At 53.4% G+C, this 18,830-nt stretch overlaps 1 protein-coding gene and 1 pseudogene across 1 annotated transcript; one reads left to right on the top strand and one right to left on the bottom strand.

The window, feature by feature from the left end:
• Nucleotides 1-318: 318 nt before the first annotated feature.
• Nucleotides 319-12,681, bottom strand: PLA2G15 (phospholipase A2 group XV). Its single transcript, XM_068993299.1, has 6 exons — nucleotides 12,570-12,681; nucleotides 6,423-6,579; nucleotides 3,836-3,954; nucleotides 3,489-3,587; nucleotides 2,866-3,090; nucleotides 319-999 (listed from the first exon to the last, which is right to left on the bottom strand). Exons 1-6 carry the CDS (start codon nucleotides 12,679-12,681, stop codon nucleotides 488-490), a joined length of 1,224 nt encoding a protein of 407 aa, XP_068849400.1. The 3' UTR covers nucleotides 319-487.
• LOC138096100 (small ribosomal subunit protein uS19 pseudogene) lies at nucleotides 7,695-8,095 on the top strand (annotated as a pseudogene).
• Nucleotides 12,682-18,830: the final 6,149 nt, after the last annotated feature.

Below are 18,830 nucleotides of genomic sequence, written 5' to 3'. Positions count from 1 at the left end.
AATCCAGCAGCTCCAGCCACTCATGGCCAGTAGCAGGCCGACGTGTGGCCAGTGTGTGAGAAGGTGCACCCTAGGGACCAGGAGCCCATCCTAGGGACCACAGGCCAGTAAGATCCCTCATCAGAAGGCCGAGGAGCCAGGGCCTGGTGGGCAAGTGTGAAAAGGCCACAGGGGTAGGAAGAACACACGGTTCTGGCACTGGCGAGTGGGGCCAGGTGCCAGTCAGTCCCCTTATGAAGCTATCCTGAGGTCACAATTCCACCAGCAGTAGCACTCTTGCCATCAAGGGTCCCTCAAGTAAGTCCAGACTATGTCTTCCTCAATTCCAGAGAGGAAGGATAAGAAAACACCATTTCCCCATTTCACAATCCAAGATCTAGGAGTTTAGATGATCAGTCACAAACCGCTAAACTTGTGGGCCATGGTAGAAGAAGCCAGAAGAAGCAGCGGTGGCTGGGTCACCCCATGGCCCTGCCCGCCACGGGCATCAGGGCCCGAGAAGCACACGTTTCAGGTAGGCCAGGGTAGTGGTGTTGGCCAGCATAGCGATGTGCTCATTGCCGGGCAGCGCCTGCAATGACACTTCTTGCTTCTGGAGGCCACGCCAGGTCTGGCAGTGCAGGGCGCTCTGCAAGTTCACAGTGCCATCACCGCTGCCATAGCGGATTTTTGGGTCACGGTCTGGGAAGCTCTCGTAGTCGTAGGACTCTGGCGTGGGGACCCCCGTACCGTAGAGGCAGTGCAGTCGCACGCCAGGAGGCACTGTGGCCTCAATCAGCCCCTCCGTGTCCTGCCGCATGGACCAGCCGTCTTTGAAGCCGATGTCCTGGAAGAACTGGCGGTAGTCCTGCAGCGTGTAGTTGGCCTTAGGTGTGTGCACGAAGACCTTCTGTGGTGACCAGGTATAGTTGTAGGGCAGCAGCCAAGTGGTGGAGACGGCAGACCGCTGCTGTGCCCGGATCTTCAGGGACTTGATGACTGGGATCCGGTTGTTGTCTCCTGTGGGGTTAGGTCAGTCTTTGCTAAGGAATGCCAACTAGCTGGGCAGCGTACTAACCACCAGGCCCCCTGCCAGCCCCCAGCCAGTGCCCAGCCAGCATTCCACCATTGCTACAGTGTGGACATCATTGACAACTCCCCTATTTCCCTGTATTTTTGCTCCACCTGGGAAGCACATGACCAAGACTTGTTCCTTTCCTTTTGCATTTTGTCACTAGAGGTCCAAGAGCACATACCCATAGGGTGATTTGTGGTTAAAAACAATACCTTCCTCAGAGTACTTATCACCTGGCCGGTATGCACTGACCCTGTCGAAGGTGAATCAGCAGGTTGGCAGCCCAGAGACCCATTCCTCTGAATCTTTATTACATTGAGCTTTATAAACTTTTTTTCCCTTCCTATGCTCAGACCTACAGCCAAGCCAGCCCTGGTCTCATCCCACCCACCTACCTGGCACCTGGGCACCCGGGCCTCCAGGAGACAGGGCAGGAGGGGAGGCCGCGGACAGAGAAATGCCAACACCACAAACACACCACCGGCCAGTGAGATCTCCAGAGGAGAAGCAGGAAACACGGACCCCCATGTCCTACTCAGAATCCAGGGCCGCCCATCACCCCCACTCTGACTGCAGACCTTCAGTTCTGCCTGATAGGGCCTGGCTCCAGGACCCCTCAGGAAAGGGAATCCCTAGCTAGGGGTCCATAACTGCCACTCTTCCTGCCCCACCCCCACTCCCAGACTGCCAAGGCCTGACAGCAGTTTCCCAGCATCTGAAGCAAAGCTCTAAGGGGGCTCATGGGGAAGCTTTGAAATTCAGGGCCAGCTCTGAATTCCCCCATAGCAACTTGTCTCAAACTCAGACGATGCCCACATCTTTCCTTTCAAGTTCAGGCTGGACAGAGTAGACAGTGGGATAAGTCCTCACTACAACTGGATCCACTGTCCAACTAATTCAGGGTCACTACAGACAGAAGCCTGATCACAGTGATCATGTGACCAATAGGCAGGTCAGGCAGTGCTGGTCATTTGAGGAAGAACGCTCGTCAGATGCTTGGCCCAGCCCTGGCTCACGGCTCCCACAGTGAGGGGCCATGGCGCTCATATCCAGTCCTAGCAGAGGGAGGAAAGCCCTCTGGCTCCAGCTGGCAGGTTCTAACAGTTGTGAAAAGGCAGGTGGATTGGAAAGGAACAGGGAAGGAGGTGGTTTTCCCAACTGCCAACCAAGCGGGCCCAGATAAATCTGCACCTGCTTCCTCTTTGTGTTGCCCACAGAGGCTGCCTGCGGCTGCCGAGTGAGGTGTAACTCATAAACAGGAAGCCGAAGCCCAGCCTTCCTTCTCTGGGGTGAAGGTGGGGATGAAGAAATGAGGAGGGGGGTCAAAGAGAGGGAGAAGTCTCCTGCAGATAACTTAAAAAAAATTTTTTTTTATTGTTTGGCAGTGACATCTTAGTTTCCTGACCAGGGATTGAAACTGCACCCCTGGGAAGTCCTTCCTCCAGAAAATTCTGGATCAATCCAAGTTAGACCAGCCAGGCCCACACAGTGTGTGTGTGTATGTGTGTGTGTCTGTGTCTGTGCGTGTGAACATGTGTGCCCTATATGACCAACAGTTATGTCCCTCTATGCACATGCTGCAAGCAACTTACACAGATAACAAGGGTCATCGACTAGAGAGGTGAATTTAGAAGTAGTGTTATATTCTCTTTTAGAAAGAGATGTCTGGAAAAGAATACCACTCTGGAGAGGGAAGGCTCTGGACCCAAGAGAAGAGACATGAGGGTAGCCCAGGAAGACTCGAGAGAGGGAAAGAGACTGTGTCACCCCCAGCACCAGCCCTCCTGATGCTGGGCCAGGTGGGATCTTACCTGAGGCCAGGACACGCAGGGTCTTGGCCACGCCCCCCCAGGGCGGACCCAGTGCCACGAAGGCAAGGATGTACTTGTCCTTCCAGTCCTGTGGCTGCTGCTGCAGAAAGTAGAGCATGTACATGTTGCCCATACTGTGGGCCACCAGCACCACAGGGCCCTTGTACAGTTGGTACATCTCCTCGATCATCTTGCGGAGGGCCAGGAAGTAGGGCCCGTTTTCATCTGCAGGCCAAAGCCAGGCGGGGGTCAGGTAGGAAGGGTCCTTGGGCCTGAACCATAAACCATGTGTCAGGCCAGACCCAGGACTACACGGGTGGGGAGAGTGTGAAAATTCCAAGGGGAGGGGTCTGGTTTCCCCTCAATTTCCACAAAGGGAGCAAACAGAGGAGCTCCTTTCCCCTTCCTCTGCCTCATTTGCTATTCCCAGGGCTCAGAGGCCCGGAAATCTTGGGCTGAGGGTGGGGGAAAGACAGGACAGGGTGATCAGGGATGGGAGCAGTGACAGCTGGGCTGGATGCCAGAGACTCGGGTGTAGGGGAAGGCCCAGGGCCTGTGGTGGCTGTGATCTCCTCCTTCCCACCTCCCATGGCCTCCGGGGGGAAACCAGAGCAGCCACTTACTTGGAGCTCGGCGCCAGTCGTAGGGGGCCCCCCGGAGATCCTTGCCTCGTTCGTAGCCCCAGCTCACAAGGCCTTCCACCATGGTATGCAAATAGGAACCTATAGACAGAAATGCTTAGGTTTAGACAGAGTACAGTCGCTGTCAGCCAACCACACCACGCCTACCAAGGAGACTGTGACATCTACAGCCAGGAGATCCCCAGGAGAGCGCTCTACAGCTCTGTGCCCACATGGATCAGAGATGGTTCACGAGCCATCCCTTCAAACCAGCAGGGTTCTTCCCACTCTAGGAACCCCTCAGAACCTCCATCCCCATTCCCTAGGGGGCATGAGGAAGGGCTACATACCCACGCTGCTTTTGCTGGGGTCCAGGAACTCCAGTGAGAAGGTGTCCCCAAAGCCAGGGACACGCACATCCACACCTTCGGGAAACTGGGTGGTGTGGGACGTTTGGTTGTAGACCAGCCTGCCAGGAAGGGATACTGAGCCAGTGACCCAGAGGCAACACCAAAGTTGACATGTCCCAATACTGTCCTGGGCCCTGAGCCATATTCCCTTCCCATCCTCAGGTCTGGTCAGATGTATAGAGACCAAAAAAGTAACAAAGCAAGTTTGTAAAGCATAGATCCAAGTTGTTGCTGTTTAGTTGCTAAATCATGTCTGACTCTTTTGCAACCCCATAGACTGTAGCCTGCCATGCTCCTCTGTCCATGGAATTTTTCAGGCAAGAACACTGGAGTGGGTTGCAATTTCCTTCTCCAGGGGATCTTCTTGACCCAGGGATCAAACCTGCATCTCCTGCATTGGCAGGCAGATTCTTTACCACTGAGCCACCAGGGAAGCCCACAGATCTGAGTAAGCCCATCTATAGGAGGACCCCATCAAGGCTCACTCCAGAGACTGGCTCCAGAACCCACAGGCAATATTCCCTTCTCCTCACTGTCACCCACATAAGAACGCACATTTTAGATCTTGTGGGGAGAGGGACCTGGCTACCAGGCCTGGCTCTGCAATGAACATCACACTCTACCCCAAAACTCGAGCAGCCTAACTTTGCAGGCTCCCACCACTTCCTCTCCGTGGATTCAGTTCCCGCCATCCACCCTAATATGACCCAGGGCAAGGCAGATGATGAATGCAACACACAAAGAAACCAGACAGAGAAACCCTGAGCACCAGTGGCTGCTGTGTGAGCTGGAGGGCAAGGCCTGGAGAAATGATGGGGCCAGGGTGGTAGGAGATAGGAGGAGAGCCTTGTGCCAGGTCAGGACTTCTGCTCTAGCCTCCCCTGATAATAAGGAGGCAAAGGTGCCCGAAGAAACACAGGCTAGACCCGCAGTCCCCAGAGGTCCTGAGTCCCACCCACCCTTAGGGATCAGCCACAGAAAGCTGATAAGTACCCAACACTGGCCCAAATAAAAGTCCTGGGACCCACTCTCTCCAGGGCGATCTGGAGATCATCCCAATGGCCACTCAACAAAGTTCTAGAAGGCCAAAGCACTCTGGTCTGAATGCAAGTCCCAACAGGTCAGAGGCCCAAGAAAGGTAGACAACCCCCTCTCAGGGTCAGTGTGCCCCTCCAGCTGGCATTACCTGAGACCATTACGCCTCCACCACAAAAATAGAAATGCAGATCAACATCCCAGAAATAGCCCTGATCACACAAGGAGGAGGAAAAGAGTCAAGAAAGTTGGTGAAATAAACAACAGGGAAAGGCAGGACACCCAGAGAATTGGCTGGAACCAGACAGTGTGCCTCCAAGGAAAACATTTTAATTTGTAAGATTCCATTCAGTTCAAATACTTACTGAACACCAATTATGTTTCAGGTTCTACAGCTTTAAAGATAAAAGAGACACAGTCCCTGCCTTCAGGGAGCTCCGTGTGCTCAGAATATGCTCAGGAACCCTGAGCTCAGAGATACACAACTCTGGGTTGAATTCCAGTTTGCCATTTATTAGCTGAGTAACCCCAAACAATTTTGTAACCATTTCGAGCTTCCAGATTTCCTCATCTGTAACACAAGTTACAGCACTGTTTCACAGGGTTGCTGTAAGACTCAATGAAAAAAAGTGGGGGAGGTATTCTCTGGTGGTCTAGCGGCTAGGACTTAGCACTTTTACAGCTGGGGTCCGGGTTCAAGCCATGACTGGGGAAATGAGATCACGCAAGCCGCACAATGCGGCCAAAAAACAAAGAAAGAAGAAAATACGTAAAATACATAGTGTCTATGTTCAATAATGAGTAATTCTCATCAGTGACTATCTTATAATGGGAGAAACATCCTAGAAAACTATGTTTGGCAGGCCAGGAATGCAAGTTAGAAGAGGCAGAAAGAGAGATTAAGAGCTCTGAGGGGTGGCAGGGAGACTTTACAAAGGAATCAGTCTGGGGAGAGGGATGGTGGAGATTTGTTAGTTTGGCTGCACCACGTGGCATGTGAAATCTAGTTCTCTGACCACAGATCGAACTTGAGCCCCCTGCACTGGAAGTGCAGAGTCTTAACTACTGGACCACCAGGGAAGTTCCAGGCTTGGGTTTTAAAGAGTGAATGGGAGAGAGTTGATCAGGCAAAGGGTGGCCCAGAGTGAAAGCAAGTGGAAAGGAATCCCAGGAAAAACAAGCAGCTGGAGAAGCAGGCGTGACCAAGGCAGAGGCAAGGGAAGGTATTGGGGTAGGGGGAGGTGGTGGCGCAAAGCAAGGCTGTGAATAGCAACTGGGGCCTAGAAACCACAAACAGGGCAAGAAGCACTGGAGAAGGGAAGGGGAGAAAGTTCTGGCTGGGAGGGCACAAAGGCAGTGCAGACCAGATTGGGGAAGGGAGAAAGGTCAGTGACCTGGAGGTCCCTTGAGGCACAGATGATCTAGAAACAGGCTCTGGAGGCCTCTTTGGACTAGGTCAGGGGGCAGCACCCTGCTGTGCCCCAGCCCTCACCGGATATTGTCAATCCAGCAGTCAATGATGAAGGGCAGCAGCAGCTCCAGGTTCAGCCACAGTGTGAAGTAGTGATCCGTCTTCTTTGAGCAGACGTAGTGCACGACGGATGGCTTGTCCAGCTTTGCCTCCAGCTGGTTGCCCATGTCACCGGGCACTGCAGGGGGACACAGAGCATGAATGAGGCCCTGGGCCTGGCTGGATACCCAGCGGCCTTCTCCCCACAGCTGTCCCAGGCTGTAGAGCAGGTGATACTCAGCAGGGCCGTGTGGGGCTCCTAGACACAAAAGCCTTTCTGTGTCCACCATTTCTTTGATTATGGGAAACAGGCTTCTTTCTGCCTCATGACTTCCCTGAGTTCCAAGGGGCAGATTCAAGCAGTGGTTAATTAGCAAAGGCAGGGGATGGGAGACCTGGGAGAAAAGTTAGTCAGAAGACAACCATGCAGCCTTGGGGCAAGGCCCTGTTGTTCTCCACACACAATATAGCTTTGAGCCATTTTTCAGATTTCAAAACCCCCTCCAGGTAGAAGTTAACATGTTATGGATGGTATGCTGCCCACATCAGAAGTGACAAGCAGATTCAAGGGATTAAATCTGTTAGAGTGCCTGAAGAACTATGGACAGAGGTTCGTAACATTGTACAGGAGGCAGTGATCAAGACCACCTCCAAGAAAAAGAAATGCAAAAAGGCAAAATGGTTGTCTGAGGAGGCCTTACAAATAGCTGAGAAAGGAAAAGACGTGAAAGGCAAAGAAGAAAAGGAAAGATATACCCATCTGACTGCAGAATTCCAAAGAATAGCAAGGAGAGATAAGAAAGGCTTCCTCAGTGATCAATGCAAAGAAATAGAGGAAAATAATAGAATGGGAAAGACTAGAAGCACAAGCTGAAATCAAGATTACTGGGAGAAATATCAATAACCTCAGATATGCAGATGACACCACCCTTATGGCAGAAAGTGAAGAGGAACTGAAGAGCCTCTTGATGAAAGCGAAAGAGGAGAGTGAAAAAGCTGGCTTAAAACTCAACACTCAGAAAATGAAGATCATGGCATCCAGTTCCATCACCTCATGGCGGATAGATGGCGAAACAATGGACAGACTTTCTTTTCTTAGGCTCCAAAATCACTGCAGATGGTGACTGCAGCCAGGAAATTAAAAGACACTTGCTCCTTGGAAGAAAAGCTAGGACCTAGACAGCATATTAAAAAGCTGAGACATTACTTTGTCAACAAAGGCCCGTCCAGTCTTTCTGAAGAACCGACAAGACGATGGAAGTGGAACAGAAGAGGAAGCGGACATTCTGCAAGTTCACCTACTGCAGCGGCGTGGACCTCAACCAGCTGCTGGACACGGCCTATGAGCAGCTGATGCAGTTATACAGTGTGTGCCAGCGGTGGCAGCTAAACCGCGGTCTGCGGAGGAAGCAGAACTGCCAAGAAGAATGTGCCGCCCATGGAGAAACTCCAGGTGGTGAAGACAAACCTGCCGCATGATGATCCTGCCCGCCATGGCGGGCGTCTGCAACTGCAAGACCTTCAACCAGGTGAAAATCAAGCCTGAGATGATCGGCCACTACCTAGGAGAGTTTTCCATCACCTACAAGCCTGTGAAGCATGGCCAGCACAGTATTGGGGCTACCCATTCCTCCCACTTCATCCCCCTCGAGTAACCTGCCAGCCAATAAAGGCAACAGCTGCGGCTGCTGCTGCTAAATCGCTTCAGTCGAGTCCTACTCTATGCGACCCCATAGACGGGAGGCCACCAGGCTCCCCTGTCCCTGGGATTCTCCAGGCAAGAACACTGGAGTGGGTTGCCATTTCCTTCTCCAATGCATGAAAGGGAAAAGTGAAAGCGAAGACGCTCAGTCGTGTCTGACTCCTAGCAACCCCAAGGAGTGCAGCCTACCAGGCTCCTCCATCCATGGGATTTTCCAGGCAAAAGTACTGGAGTGGGTTGCCATTGCCTTCTCCAATAAAGGCAGAAAATGAAAGTGAAACTGAAGTCACTCAGGAGTGTCCGACTCTTTGCGACCCCATGGACTGTAGCCCACCAGGCTCCTCCGTCCATGGGATTCTCCAGGCAAGAATACTAGAGTGGGTTGCTATTTCCTTCTACAGGGGATCTTCCCGACCCAGGGATCGAACTCAGGTCTCCTGCATTGCAGGCAGACGCTATAACCTCTGAGCCACCAGGGAAGCCCTCAACAAAGGCAGGGACTTCACCAAAAAAAAAAAAGGTCCCTCTAGTCAAAGCTATAATTTTTCCAGTAGTCATGTATGGATGTGAGAGTTGGACTACAAAGAAAGCTGAGCACCGAAGAATTGATGCTTTTGAACTGTGGTATTGGAGAAGACTCTTGAGAGTCCCTTGGATTGCAAGGAGATCCAACCAGTCCACCCTAAAGGAAATCAGTCCTGAATATTCATTGGAAGGACTGACGCTGAAGCTGAAACTCCTAATACTTTGGCCACCTGATGTGAAGAACTGACTCACTGGAAAAGACTCTGATGCTGGGCAAGATTGAAGGCAGGAGGAGAAGGGGACGACAGAGGATGAGATGGTTGGATGTCATCACAGACTCAAAGGACATGAGTTTGAGCAAGCTCCGGGAGTTGGTGACGGACAGGGAAGCCTGGGTTTCTGCAGTCCATGGGGTTGCAAAGAGTCAGACACGGCTGAGCGACGGAACTGAACTGAACCGATGCTGTCCACAAGCATGTAGATGCCCAAAGACTGGCTGGAACCAGAAGGTTGATGATCCGCTTTATCTCACCACCAACCCATCAGAAGAATACCTTGAAGAATGTTCACAAGCTGATTACACTCTCTTGGAATCTTAACTATAAAACGTATCACCCTCTCCAAGTTGGGACACACAGTTCTGAGGGCATGAGCCCACTGTGGCCCCCTTTGCCCTGGCAAAGCAATAAAGCTATTCTTTTCTACTTCACCCAAACTTCTGTCTCCGAGATTTAATTCGGTGTCAGGGTACAGAGGCCAGTTACAGCTTCACAGGCAAGGTCTTATACTCTGAAAGCAGGATCAAGAAACAGGACAGCGCTTATGGCCACTTAACCAGTCAAAGCTAAATCCAAAGGCGGCACTCTGGGACAGGCTTGCGGAAGGGGACAATGAACAAAAAAGGTTGAGAGAAGCTGCCACCGGCCAGCCTACCAAGGCCCTCAGACCTTACTAAAGGTCAGAGCCCAGCTGCTAAATCCTGCTAAAGATCCCGGAGGGCAACTGATCTGGGGACCCCAGCACCTTGGCACACCTGGACCCTGGGTTGGAAATGGCTCTCCAGAAGCTACATACGGTTCCAGCCACAGCCCCATGGGGATGGGTGTGGCCAGGCTCCACTGATGACTTCTCTCTACCTGTTCAGTCTATATAGGGTCCTGCTTTACTGCTGTGCCAGGCAAAGGGGGCCACAGTGGGCTCCTGCCCTCAAAACTGGGTGTCCCAACTTGAAGAGGGTGATAAGAAGTTTCATAGTAAAGGTTGAAGGAGAGCGTGATCAGCTGGTGGACATTCTTCTGATGGCTTGGTGGTAAGATAGGAAGATCATCAACCTGCTGGCTCCAGGCATCTACAGGTGTCTACATGCTTGTGGGCAGCATGCTGCTGCTGCTGCTAAGTCGCTTCAGTCGTGTCTGACTCTGTGCGGCCTCAGAGACGGCAGCCCACCAGGCACCCCCGTCCCTGGGACTCTCCAGGCAAGAACACTGGAGTGGGTTGCCATTACCTTTACCAATGCATGAAAGTCAAAAGTGAAACAGAAGTTGCTCAGTCCTGTCTGACTCCTAGTGACCACATGGAGTGCAGCCTACCAGGCTCCTCCGTCCATGGGATTTTCCAGGCAAGAGTACTGGAGTGGGCTGCCATTGCCTTCTCCATGTGGGCCGCATACTCTCCATTAACTGTTAACTTCTTGTGACACTCAAACCCACCCACCTCCATTCCTTCACTGTCCCACCTTCAAGGCCCTTCTCAGTCCCAGTGACCTTTACCTTTTCTCCCAGTGACCTTTGAGACCTCACTGCTCCCACATGCCACAAACATAGCCCCATGTAGGGTCCATGATCACTAATAGGACAACCAGTGTTTGGCTCTCCTGGGCATTCACTGGACTCCAGCTGTGAACCCAGCCCTGCAGAGGACAAGCCCTCCTTGGGCACCAACCTACAGTGTCCTCAGGGCAGACATGAAAGGGAGGTATGGCCCCGGCTCTCATCTCCCTTTGTGATGTGGTGCAGAAGTGGGGAGCATGACAGGCCCTAGATGACACACCTGTGGACTAGACAGTGCAGTGGCGAAACCTTGGTCACTGTGTCCACCACAGAGGAAATATCTGAAGGAGGAAGTCACCAGATCTGCTCTGCCTGGATACCCTTTGCCTTGGTCAGGGCATGTGGTCTCTAAAAGGGTCACTTCCTAGAACTAGGGAAAGAGCCATCCACGTGCCTTTCTCCTCAAGTAATACAGGAAGAGGTGGAAATAGCTTGCTACAGTTCCATCCCACTGCCCAGGGCCTTCTGTATTCCTCCTCTGGCCTCTACTTCCTCTGCCACCAACTGGAGACCCACTCACGAAGACTTGTCACCCTTGGATGCTGATCCTCTGATGGCCAAGGTCAGGTCCCTGCTTTGCACCCAGAAACAACTTGTCTGCTGCCCACCATGGGGTTTCCCAGGACTAATGTCAATAGCCTCATTCTCTGAGAAGCTAGGCAGGTTAGAATTCCAGTTGCTCTGTGTCTCTAGGTACACCCTGAGGCTCCTCTGCTGTGATGGAGGATAACTAAGAACTGAATGAATAAATGAGTCCATTTAGCACCAATCCAGGAGAAAAGGCCTAGGATCTGTCCGATCAGAGACCACATACTTCCCAACGCCACATTCTTCATACTCAGTACTCCTAAGGTCCACACAATGCTCCTGGCAGGCCCCCAGGGTGATGTCCAGGTGACTCAACCAGTCTCGAGCCCTGACCATCCACTCCTACCCCCACTCCATTACAGACAGCCTGCACTGCTCACCTTCCTCCCTCTGATACATAGTTCCCTCTGCCTGGAACTCTCCTGGCCTCAGGCTCCAGCTGCGCACTCCAGGAAACGTCTCCTGACCCCTGATGTGATGGATGGATTCTCTGTGTTTGCCTAGCACAGACCTTACCTCTGGAGATCATCCTGCAAACTTACAGAAGGCAAGGCCAAATATGCCCAAACTCCATGGTGAACCTGGGCCCAGCATCCCCCAGGGAGCATGTCCTGGCCCAGAGTTCCTGGTGAAGGACCCCTGGGATCACACTGCCTGCCAACCCCAGCTCTTCTTGGGAATGATGGCTTGTATGAGGCATCCAAAGCCCCCAAGACAGAGATCTCATCCCTGCCATACCCACCACAAGGAAATACTGCTGGCTTCTGTACAGCTCCCTGGGCTAGAAGCGAGGAGGAGATAAGACTGGGAGGTTGCCTAGCCCCAACACAGCACAGTCCAAGTAGGTCTGACAGGGGTAACGGTGCCATACAACATCTGTTCATAGCAAGGGTCTCAACCCTTCCCTCCACCTGTATCCATCCTCAGATTCCCTTGAGCCTCCTCCCTCAGGCCCAAGGCCACATATTTGATAAGTTAGGGGAAAGCCCTGGTGGCAGGCTAGGAGAGTAATCCTTCCCCAAAGAGCTTACTCTCAGTAATGCCCCTCCTAAATGTGTCGGGCTGGAAGGGTGGAGGGAGACAGCTTACTAGCCAAGCCTAAGTCAACACTGAAGCCCCTGGGTGCCAACTTCGAGGGCACTCTACCGCCTACCCTCAGGAGTAGGGTCAAAAAGCCTCGGTCTTTCCAGCTAAAAAATGGGGATAAGGAGAGGCGAAGCTTGGAAATGAGACGACCCCGCGGACCGATGCATAAACGCGCGATGCATAAACCCTCCCACTTAGTCCCACGTTCTACAGGGAAAGGTGACAAGAGTTTGACCACACCCGCGCCCAGCATAACGGGAAGTGGACGGACAGACCCAGGTGACAAGACAGTCATACGCTCCTCCACCTCGTGCTTAGAGGAGATGCAGACAGCCCCGCCTGCACCCCATCCAGCCGGACGCACGAACGAACGGACCCACAACTGGACGCGCGCCTCACCCAGCACCACCGGTGGCCGACTTCCAGCTGGGAGCGCAGGATCTGCGAGCATCAGGAGGAACAGGAGGCCATCCATGAGCAGGGTGGAGCGGTAGAGGCAGAGGAGACCCATGGCAGGGACCGCAGCTCCGGGCGAGAGGGGAGGACTCAGCTTGGGTCTCGTGCCTAGGCCCGGCAGGCAGCGACGCTCTTAACCCCGCCGCTCGCAGCCTTCACAGCAGCCGGGCCAATCAGGACCCGCCTCCTGCAAACGGCCAGCCAATAGGAACTAGCCTCTAGGGTAGTCCTTCCCCGTCGGAGCTCACCGCCCCGCCCCTACCCATCCCTGGCCCTCTCCATTAACTGCGCTGCACGCCGAGCGCATCGATCGATAAAAGCTCAGCCCTGCTTTCGCGCACGGTCTCAGCGGTTCTCACCCAACCCACCTCTGCTGGGTACCCAGCTCAGCCCTCCGCATCTTAAGTCCACGATGAGCAGCTCTTATCCCTGATTCCTGGCGCTTCCCTCATCTAGGATGCGCCGGGCCGAGTGGGAATTCAGGGTACAAAGCTCAGTAACTCGCCGCTGCTGAGCTACCCGGGTCAAGCCTGAGGAAGAAGAGGATAAGTGAGCCTCGGGCTGTTCTTCAGCCGGAGGAAACTAACCAAGACCTTTGTTCAACTCCCAAGCCGATTCTTGGCACCATTCCCCAAGAGCACCTGAGTTCAAGCAACATTGACCCAAGGACCCACCTGCCATCTGCCTAGGGTAAGGCCAGGTCAGCGTGTTTCGCTTCCCAGTGAGAGTTCAGCCCGCCTGTTTCTGGAGTGTGGAATCACCCTCTCACCCCCATCCCTGGCCAGTTTGTTCGCCAGGTTAAGAGTGGGCTTGAACCTCAACCCTGCGCCAGCCCAAAGGCGAGTTCCCCTGATGTTCCTCCACCATTGCCACCCCACGCAAACCGGACATCCAGAGAGGACACAAGTCTCTATGCATGGAACGGGGTGGGGGGGGGGGGGCGGCAGGGACGGGTAGCAAAATAGAGTGGGCAAAGGTTTGACAGCCAGTAATATTCTGGGACCAGGCATTACTCTGGAATAGAGAACCAGCATGTTTGGAGAGGAGCTCTTGACCCTTCACACATCCCTTTCTTGAGAGCCAGTCAACACCCTGGTCATCCCTGGCTGATTCTGAGACCTTTTCCTGCCCCTTCCTCCCTCTCTCCCTCCCTTTCTTTCTCTTAGTCAGTGGCTGATAGTTTCTAACCTCCTGGAGTGACCCTCAATGAATCTACTCACCACCTTGGCCTGCCCCTCCCATGTGCTTTTAGTGAAACACATTTGTGGTTGGGATACTCTCCTCTCTTAAGGTCCAACTATCTTCCACCTCAGACCCTGACCCAGGGACCCCCTTCCAAAACCCTTCTTCACCTCCATCCCAGACCATAGCAGAGTGGCTGCTGAGGACTGATCTGGTGTAGACCCAGTATGGGTGACCATACTAGGCAGATGTCTAGAGCCAAGGGTTAAGTGGGGACAGGGTGGAGATCAGGACAGCCTGGGCTGCCTTGGACTCTGATCACAGTCTAAATGCCTTGTCAGCCCAGCGGCCTCAGGTGCCTATGGGCCCCTCAGAAGGTGGCCCTGTCCTTGAGAGTGTTTCCCTGCTGGCCCCCTCCCATAGGCCCTGAAGATGATAGAACCGTGACCACTGGAGGAGGGGGTGCCAAGGTCTAGTCAGTAATAAACCAGTGCGGGCACTGTGGAGAGGGGCCAGAGGGTGAGGGTCCCCCATTTTTAACATGATCCCCTGGGCTGCAGACCTCGATACCTCCTTGACTTTCAGACGCACAACTACGTCGTCACCAAATTTTCCCAGCTCTACTCTCCCAAAGCCAGATTACCCGCATCTCCCTAGCAGCCTCCTTACTTATGTCCCAGTTTATGCCCTTATTCCTGTGTCATTAAACATTAAATCAGATCATTGAGACTTCCCTGGCAGTCCGGTAGTTAAGATTCTGTGCTTCCACTGCAGGGGGCACAGGTTTGATCCGTGGTCTGGAAACTAAGAATTCTCAGGGGAGGTAAGTGACTTGGGAGGCGATGTTAAGGGCTTCTCCTTTCACCTAGGCTATCTTAGGGTGAAGTCTCCAATGCCAGCAGCTCCTCCCTGCTTCGCAGCACCAGGTTCCGTCGATGGAATCAGTGCGCCCTCTGGTGGGTACTGAGCGGCTATTCGCGGAGCAAATAAATACATGGAAATGGAAACTCCAGGGAACCCAGTGCGCTAGCTATTCTGGAGGCTTGCTAGAATAGGTAAGAAAGGGTCGCAGCTGGCCCAGCTGGGGGCCGCTGGCCGCTGAGGGTGGGGATGGGCCAGGGCTGGCGAGTTTGGATCGCCGCGATGGACCCCAAGCAAGCGCTCAGCCTCAAATCCTCCGACAACGGAATTATTTCCTGGGAGTGAGGAGAGTGAGTTTACACCATTCCTCGTCTTGGAGTTCCACGAGAAAAGCCACACTCCTCAGATGAGGAACCCCACCATCTACTCAGACCTTCATGTACCTGCAGCTGGAGCGCCCACTGCCTTAGTGGCAGGCTTCCAAGCGCTCCAGTGAGGACGGGATTCCGCTAGCTTGCGGGCAGGCTCACCGCACCACGTTGCTTTTTCCTGAATACCCAAAGTACTGTTTGGAAAAGGAATCTGTCTGTGCCGTTGGAGTCTCGCTGACGTCTCTCGCGTATCTTATCTCTGATTCATTCATTCGTGACTTGTGAACACTAGCTAGTAGCAGGGTGAGGATGGGGGACATTTATCAGTGAAATACAGAAATTTCAAACCGCAGTGGCTACCCTTGCTACAGAGGGAGGTGCCTTGAGGGGAAAATCTGGAGGGAGAGCAGGGGTTAACTAGGGCAAGGGCGGGTTGGAAGGAGAGGCACAGATGACACTCTAGTACAAAGCTCCTGTGGCCACAGGGAAGGTTACTTTTGATGGAATACGGGAAGAGCGCTTGGTCAACCATTCATTCATTCTTGAGTTACTACTATGTGCCTGGCAGGTCCAGTGATAGACTTTGGATAAGCCTTTCCTCAGGCAACGGCAACCCACTCCAGTACTCTTGCCTGGAAAATCCCATGGATGGAGGAGCCTGGTACGCTGCAGTCCATGGGGTCTCGAAGTTGGACACGACTGAACGACTTCACTTTCACTTTTCACTTTCATGCATTGGAGAAGGAAATGGCAACCCACTCCAGTGTTCTTGCCTGGAGAATCCCAGGGACGGGGGAGCCTGGTGGGCTGCCGTCTATGGGGTCGCACAGAGTCGGACACGACTGAAGTGACTTAGCAGTTCCCCAAGGATATTCTCACGGGGCTGGGTTAGAGTGGGGGGTGGGTAGGGGATGGATGGTGGGGTAGGGAGACAATAAACGATTTATCGTGTTAGGAGTTGTTTTAGTGGTGGCAGAAGACATGAGAGCCGGTTGGGGGACAGGAATCCGGGTTGTTTAGTATTAATGGGCTCATCTGGGAGGACCATCTGAAAATAAGTAAGGGAGCTCAGCAAAGCAGGGGGACCAACGAAGTTTTAACAAATTTAGTTTTTCAAGAGTCCTAACATCAGGAATTATCATGTGGGGGGCAGGGGGCGGACAGGTGCGCGGGTATCCGGGGGAGCTGTCCCACGCTTGGGTTTACTACTCGCCAAGGACCTGTACACTCATGAATGCGCCTCCAATGGAAATGCGCTCAGGACAGCTAGAGGTACCAAGGGGTTACCTCGAGCGGGAGGATTCCCTGGGAACCTGACGTTGAGACCTACCTGTGCTGAATGATGAATAAAAAAGGACCTAGCGCGAAGGGAATACCAGACCACCTAACCTGCCTCTTGAGAAACCTATATGCAGGTCAGGAAGCAACAGTTAGAACTGGACATAGAACAACAGACTGGTTCCAAATAGGAAAAGGAGGATGTCAAGGCTGTATATTGTCACCCTGCTTATTTAACTTATATGCAGAATACATCATGAGAAACTCTGGGCTGGAAGAAGCACAAGCTGGAATCAAGATTGCCAGGAGAAATATCAATAACCTCAGATATGCAGATGACACCACCCTTATGGCAGAAAGTGAGGAGGAACTAAAAAGTCTCTTGATGAAAGTGAAAGAGGAGAGTGAAAAAGTTGGCTTAAAGCTCAACATTCAGAAAATGAAGATCATGGCATCTGGTCCCATCACTTCATGGCAAATAGATGGGGAAGCAGTGGAAACAGTGTCAGACTTTATTTTGGGGGGGCTCCAAAATTACTGCAGATGGTGATTGCAGCCATGAAATTAAAAGACGCTTACTCCTTGGAAGGAAAGTTATGACCAACCTAGACAGCATATTCAAAAGCAGAGTCATTACTTTGCCAACAAAGGTCTGTCTAGTCAAGGCTATGGTTTTTCCAGTAGTCATGTATGGATGTGAGAGTTGGACTGTGAAGAAAGCTGAGCGCTGAAGAATTGATGCTTTTGAACTGTGGTGTTGGAGAAGACTCTTGAGAGTCCCTTGGACTGCAAGGAGATCCAACCAGTCCATTCTAAAGATCAGTCCTGGGTGTTTGGAAGGAATGATGCTAAAGCTAAAACTCCAGTACTTTGGCCACCTCATGCAAAGAGTTGACTCATTGGAAAAGACTCTGATGCTGGGAGGGATTGGGGGCAGGAGGAAAAGGGGGCGGCAGAGGATGAGATGGCTGGATGGCATCACCGACTCGATGGACGTGAGTCTGAGTGAACTCCGGGAGTTGGTGATGGACAGGGAGGCCTGGCGTGCTGCGATTCATGGGGTCGCAAAGAGTCGGACACGACTGAGCGACTGAACTGAACTGAGCGTGAAGGTCTAGTGGTTGAATGGATGGGGATGCCAGGAAGGGTGAGACTTAAATCAGGTAGCCGCCCGGATGGCCCGGGGCTCTGTTGTCTAGGAGTAGAGCCCAGACTGGAGCCTGGCGAGGGGCGATACACGCCAGCGAAGTTTTAGGAGACGATGGAGTGCTGTTGGGGTGAACTGCAATCAGCTGCAAGGGCGTGGCCGGGAGGAAGACTGGACTCCGCCTGCGCATGCGCTCTCCTCGTCGGGTGAGGGAGGGGCTTTACCTCCCTGTTGCGTCCCGCCCACCGGACAAATATTTGACATTCCAGGCTTATCTAGAGGAGGGTGGTGCCCGAAGAGCGCTTTTCCTCCTCCCCCGGGGCCTAACTGGCTCAGTGAGTCCAGGGGTGGGGTCAGCCGGCTGGCAGTTGGGTGACGGTCTAACCTAGGACAGCGAAGCGCGGACACTCGCCTGCAATCAAAGAGAAAGCGCGGGTCGCCAGCAGCCGCTGGAAAGCCAGTGTGCTTTCCCTTTGCTTCCCAGCCGCCGTGTCCCGGGCGCCTCAGTCTCTTCATCCGCCTAGTGGGGACGCAGTGCAGCGTATATTAGAGGGTAAGGCCTCGGAGGCGCCTCCTCTACGCCGGGCTCTTTAGCTCTTATTCGTCCGAAAGTCAGAACGCAGCGCCCAGCTTCTCTGAAAGCGTGAAATGCGGCTCGCGCCCCAGTTCCAGATCGGGCTTCGCAACCCGGTGTGTCTGCTCTCTCTGGGCTGGAGTCCCTTCTCACCGGATTCTTCTTCAGTTTCTCAGTCACATAAACGGGAGAATTTGGGGAAGGCCGGGACGGCCTGGAAACTCACCATAAAGGATCTTCACCAAGCCCGACGGGACGAAAGGGTGCTGGGAGCCCTCCACGAGAGACTGTCCAAAGAGAAGAGATGGAGGATCTGCGGCCCCCTTGAGCACCTTGCACTTTCGCCGCTAGCCCTCATCGGGTAGCGCGCTCTCAACTCAGCAACAGGCCTGTTATCCAGGCGGAAGGACGAAAGCATACCGCAGCTCTAACGTCGGGTTGGGGCGAGGCTCCTTGCTGGGGCAGTCCGGCTCAGCGCCGTCTAGAGGCCCGCTCTCGGGAGCTGGGGCGGGGGATGTGGGAGACGCGCTTCTTCCTTCCCTAGAAACGAGGCCTGAGCACGTCCGACTGCGCTTTGGCATCGCAGGCACTTCCAGGAGCCCGGCTAAGGCCCAGCCTTCGCACCTGTGTTCACAAACCCTGCCCACTGACCTCTGGTGAATCCCCCAATGGTTCTAATGCTCTCTTGTGCTTCCGGCCACTCTCCTCCCACCCCAGTCGACCTCTGGCAATCACCCTACAAGCCTTGGGGTGATACCTGGTAACGCTTACCGCCCCTTTGACTTTACCCC

This window comes from Capricornis sumatraensis, chromosome 20 (assembly GCF_032405125.1).
Source record: "Capricornis sumatraensis isolate serow.1 chromosome 20, serow.2, whole genome shotgun sequence".
In the NCBI taxonomy this organism is placed as follows: domain Eukaryota; kingdom Metazoa; phylum Chordata; class Mammalia; order Artiodactyla; family Bovidae; genus Capricornis; species Capricornis sumatraensis.
Note: the sequence above shows the minus strand (reverse complement) of the source record. Positions and strands in the feature narration are given on the sequence as shown.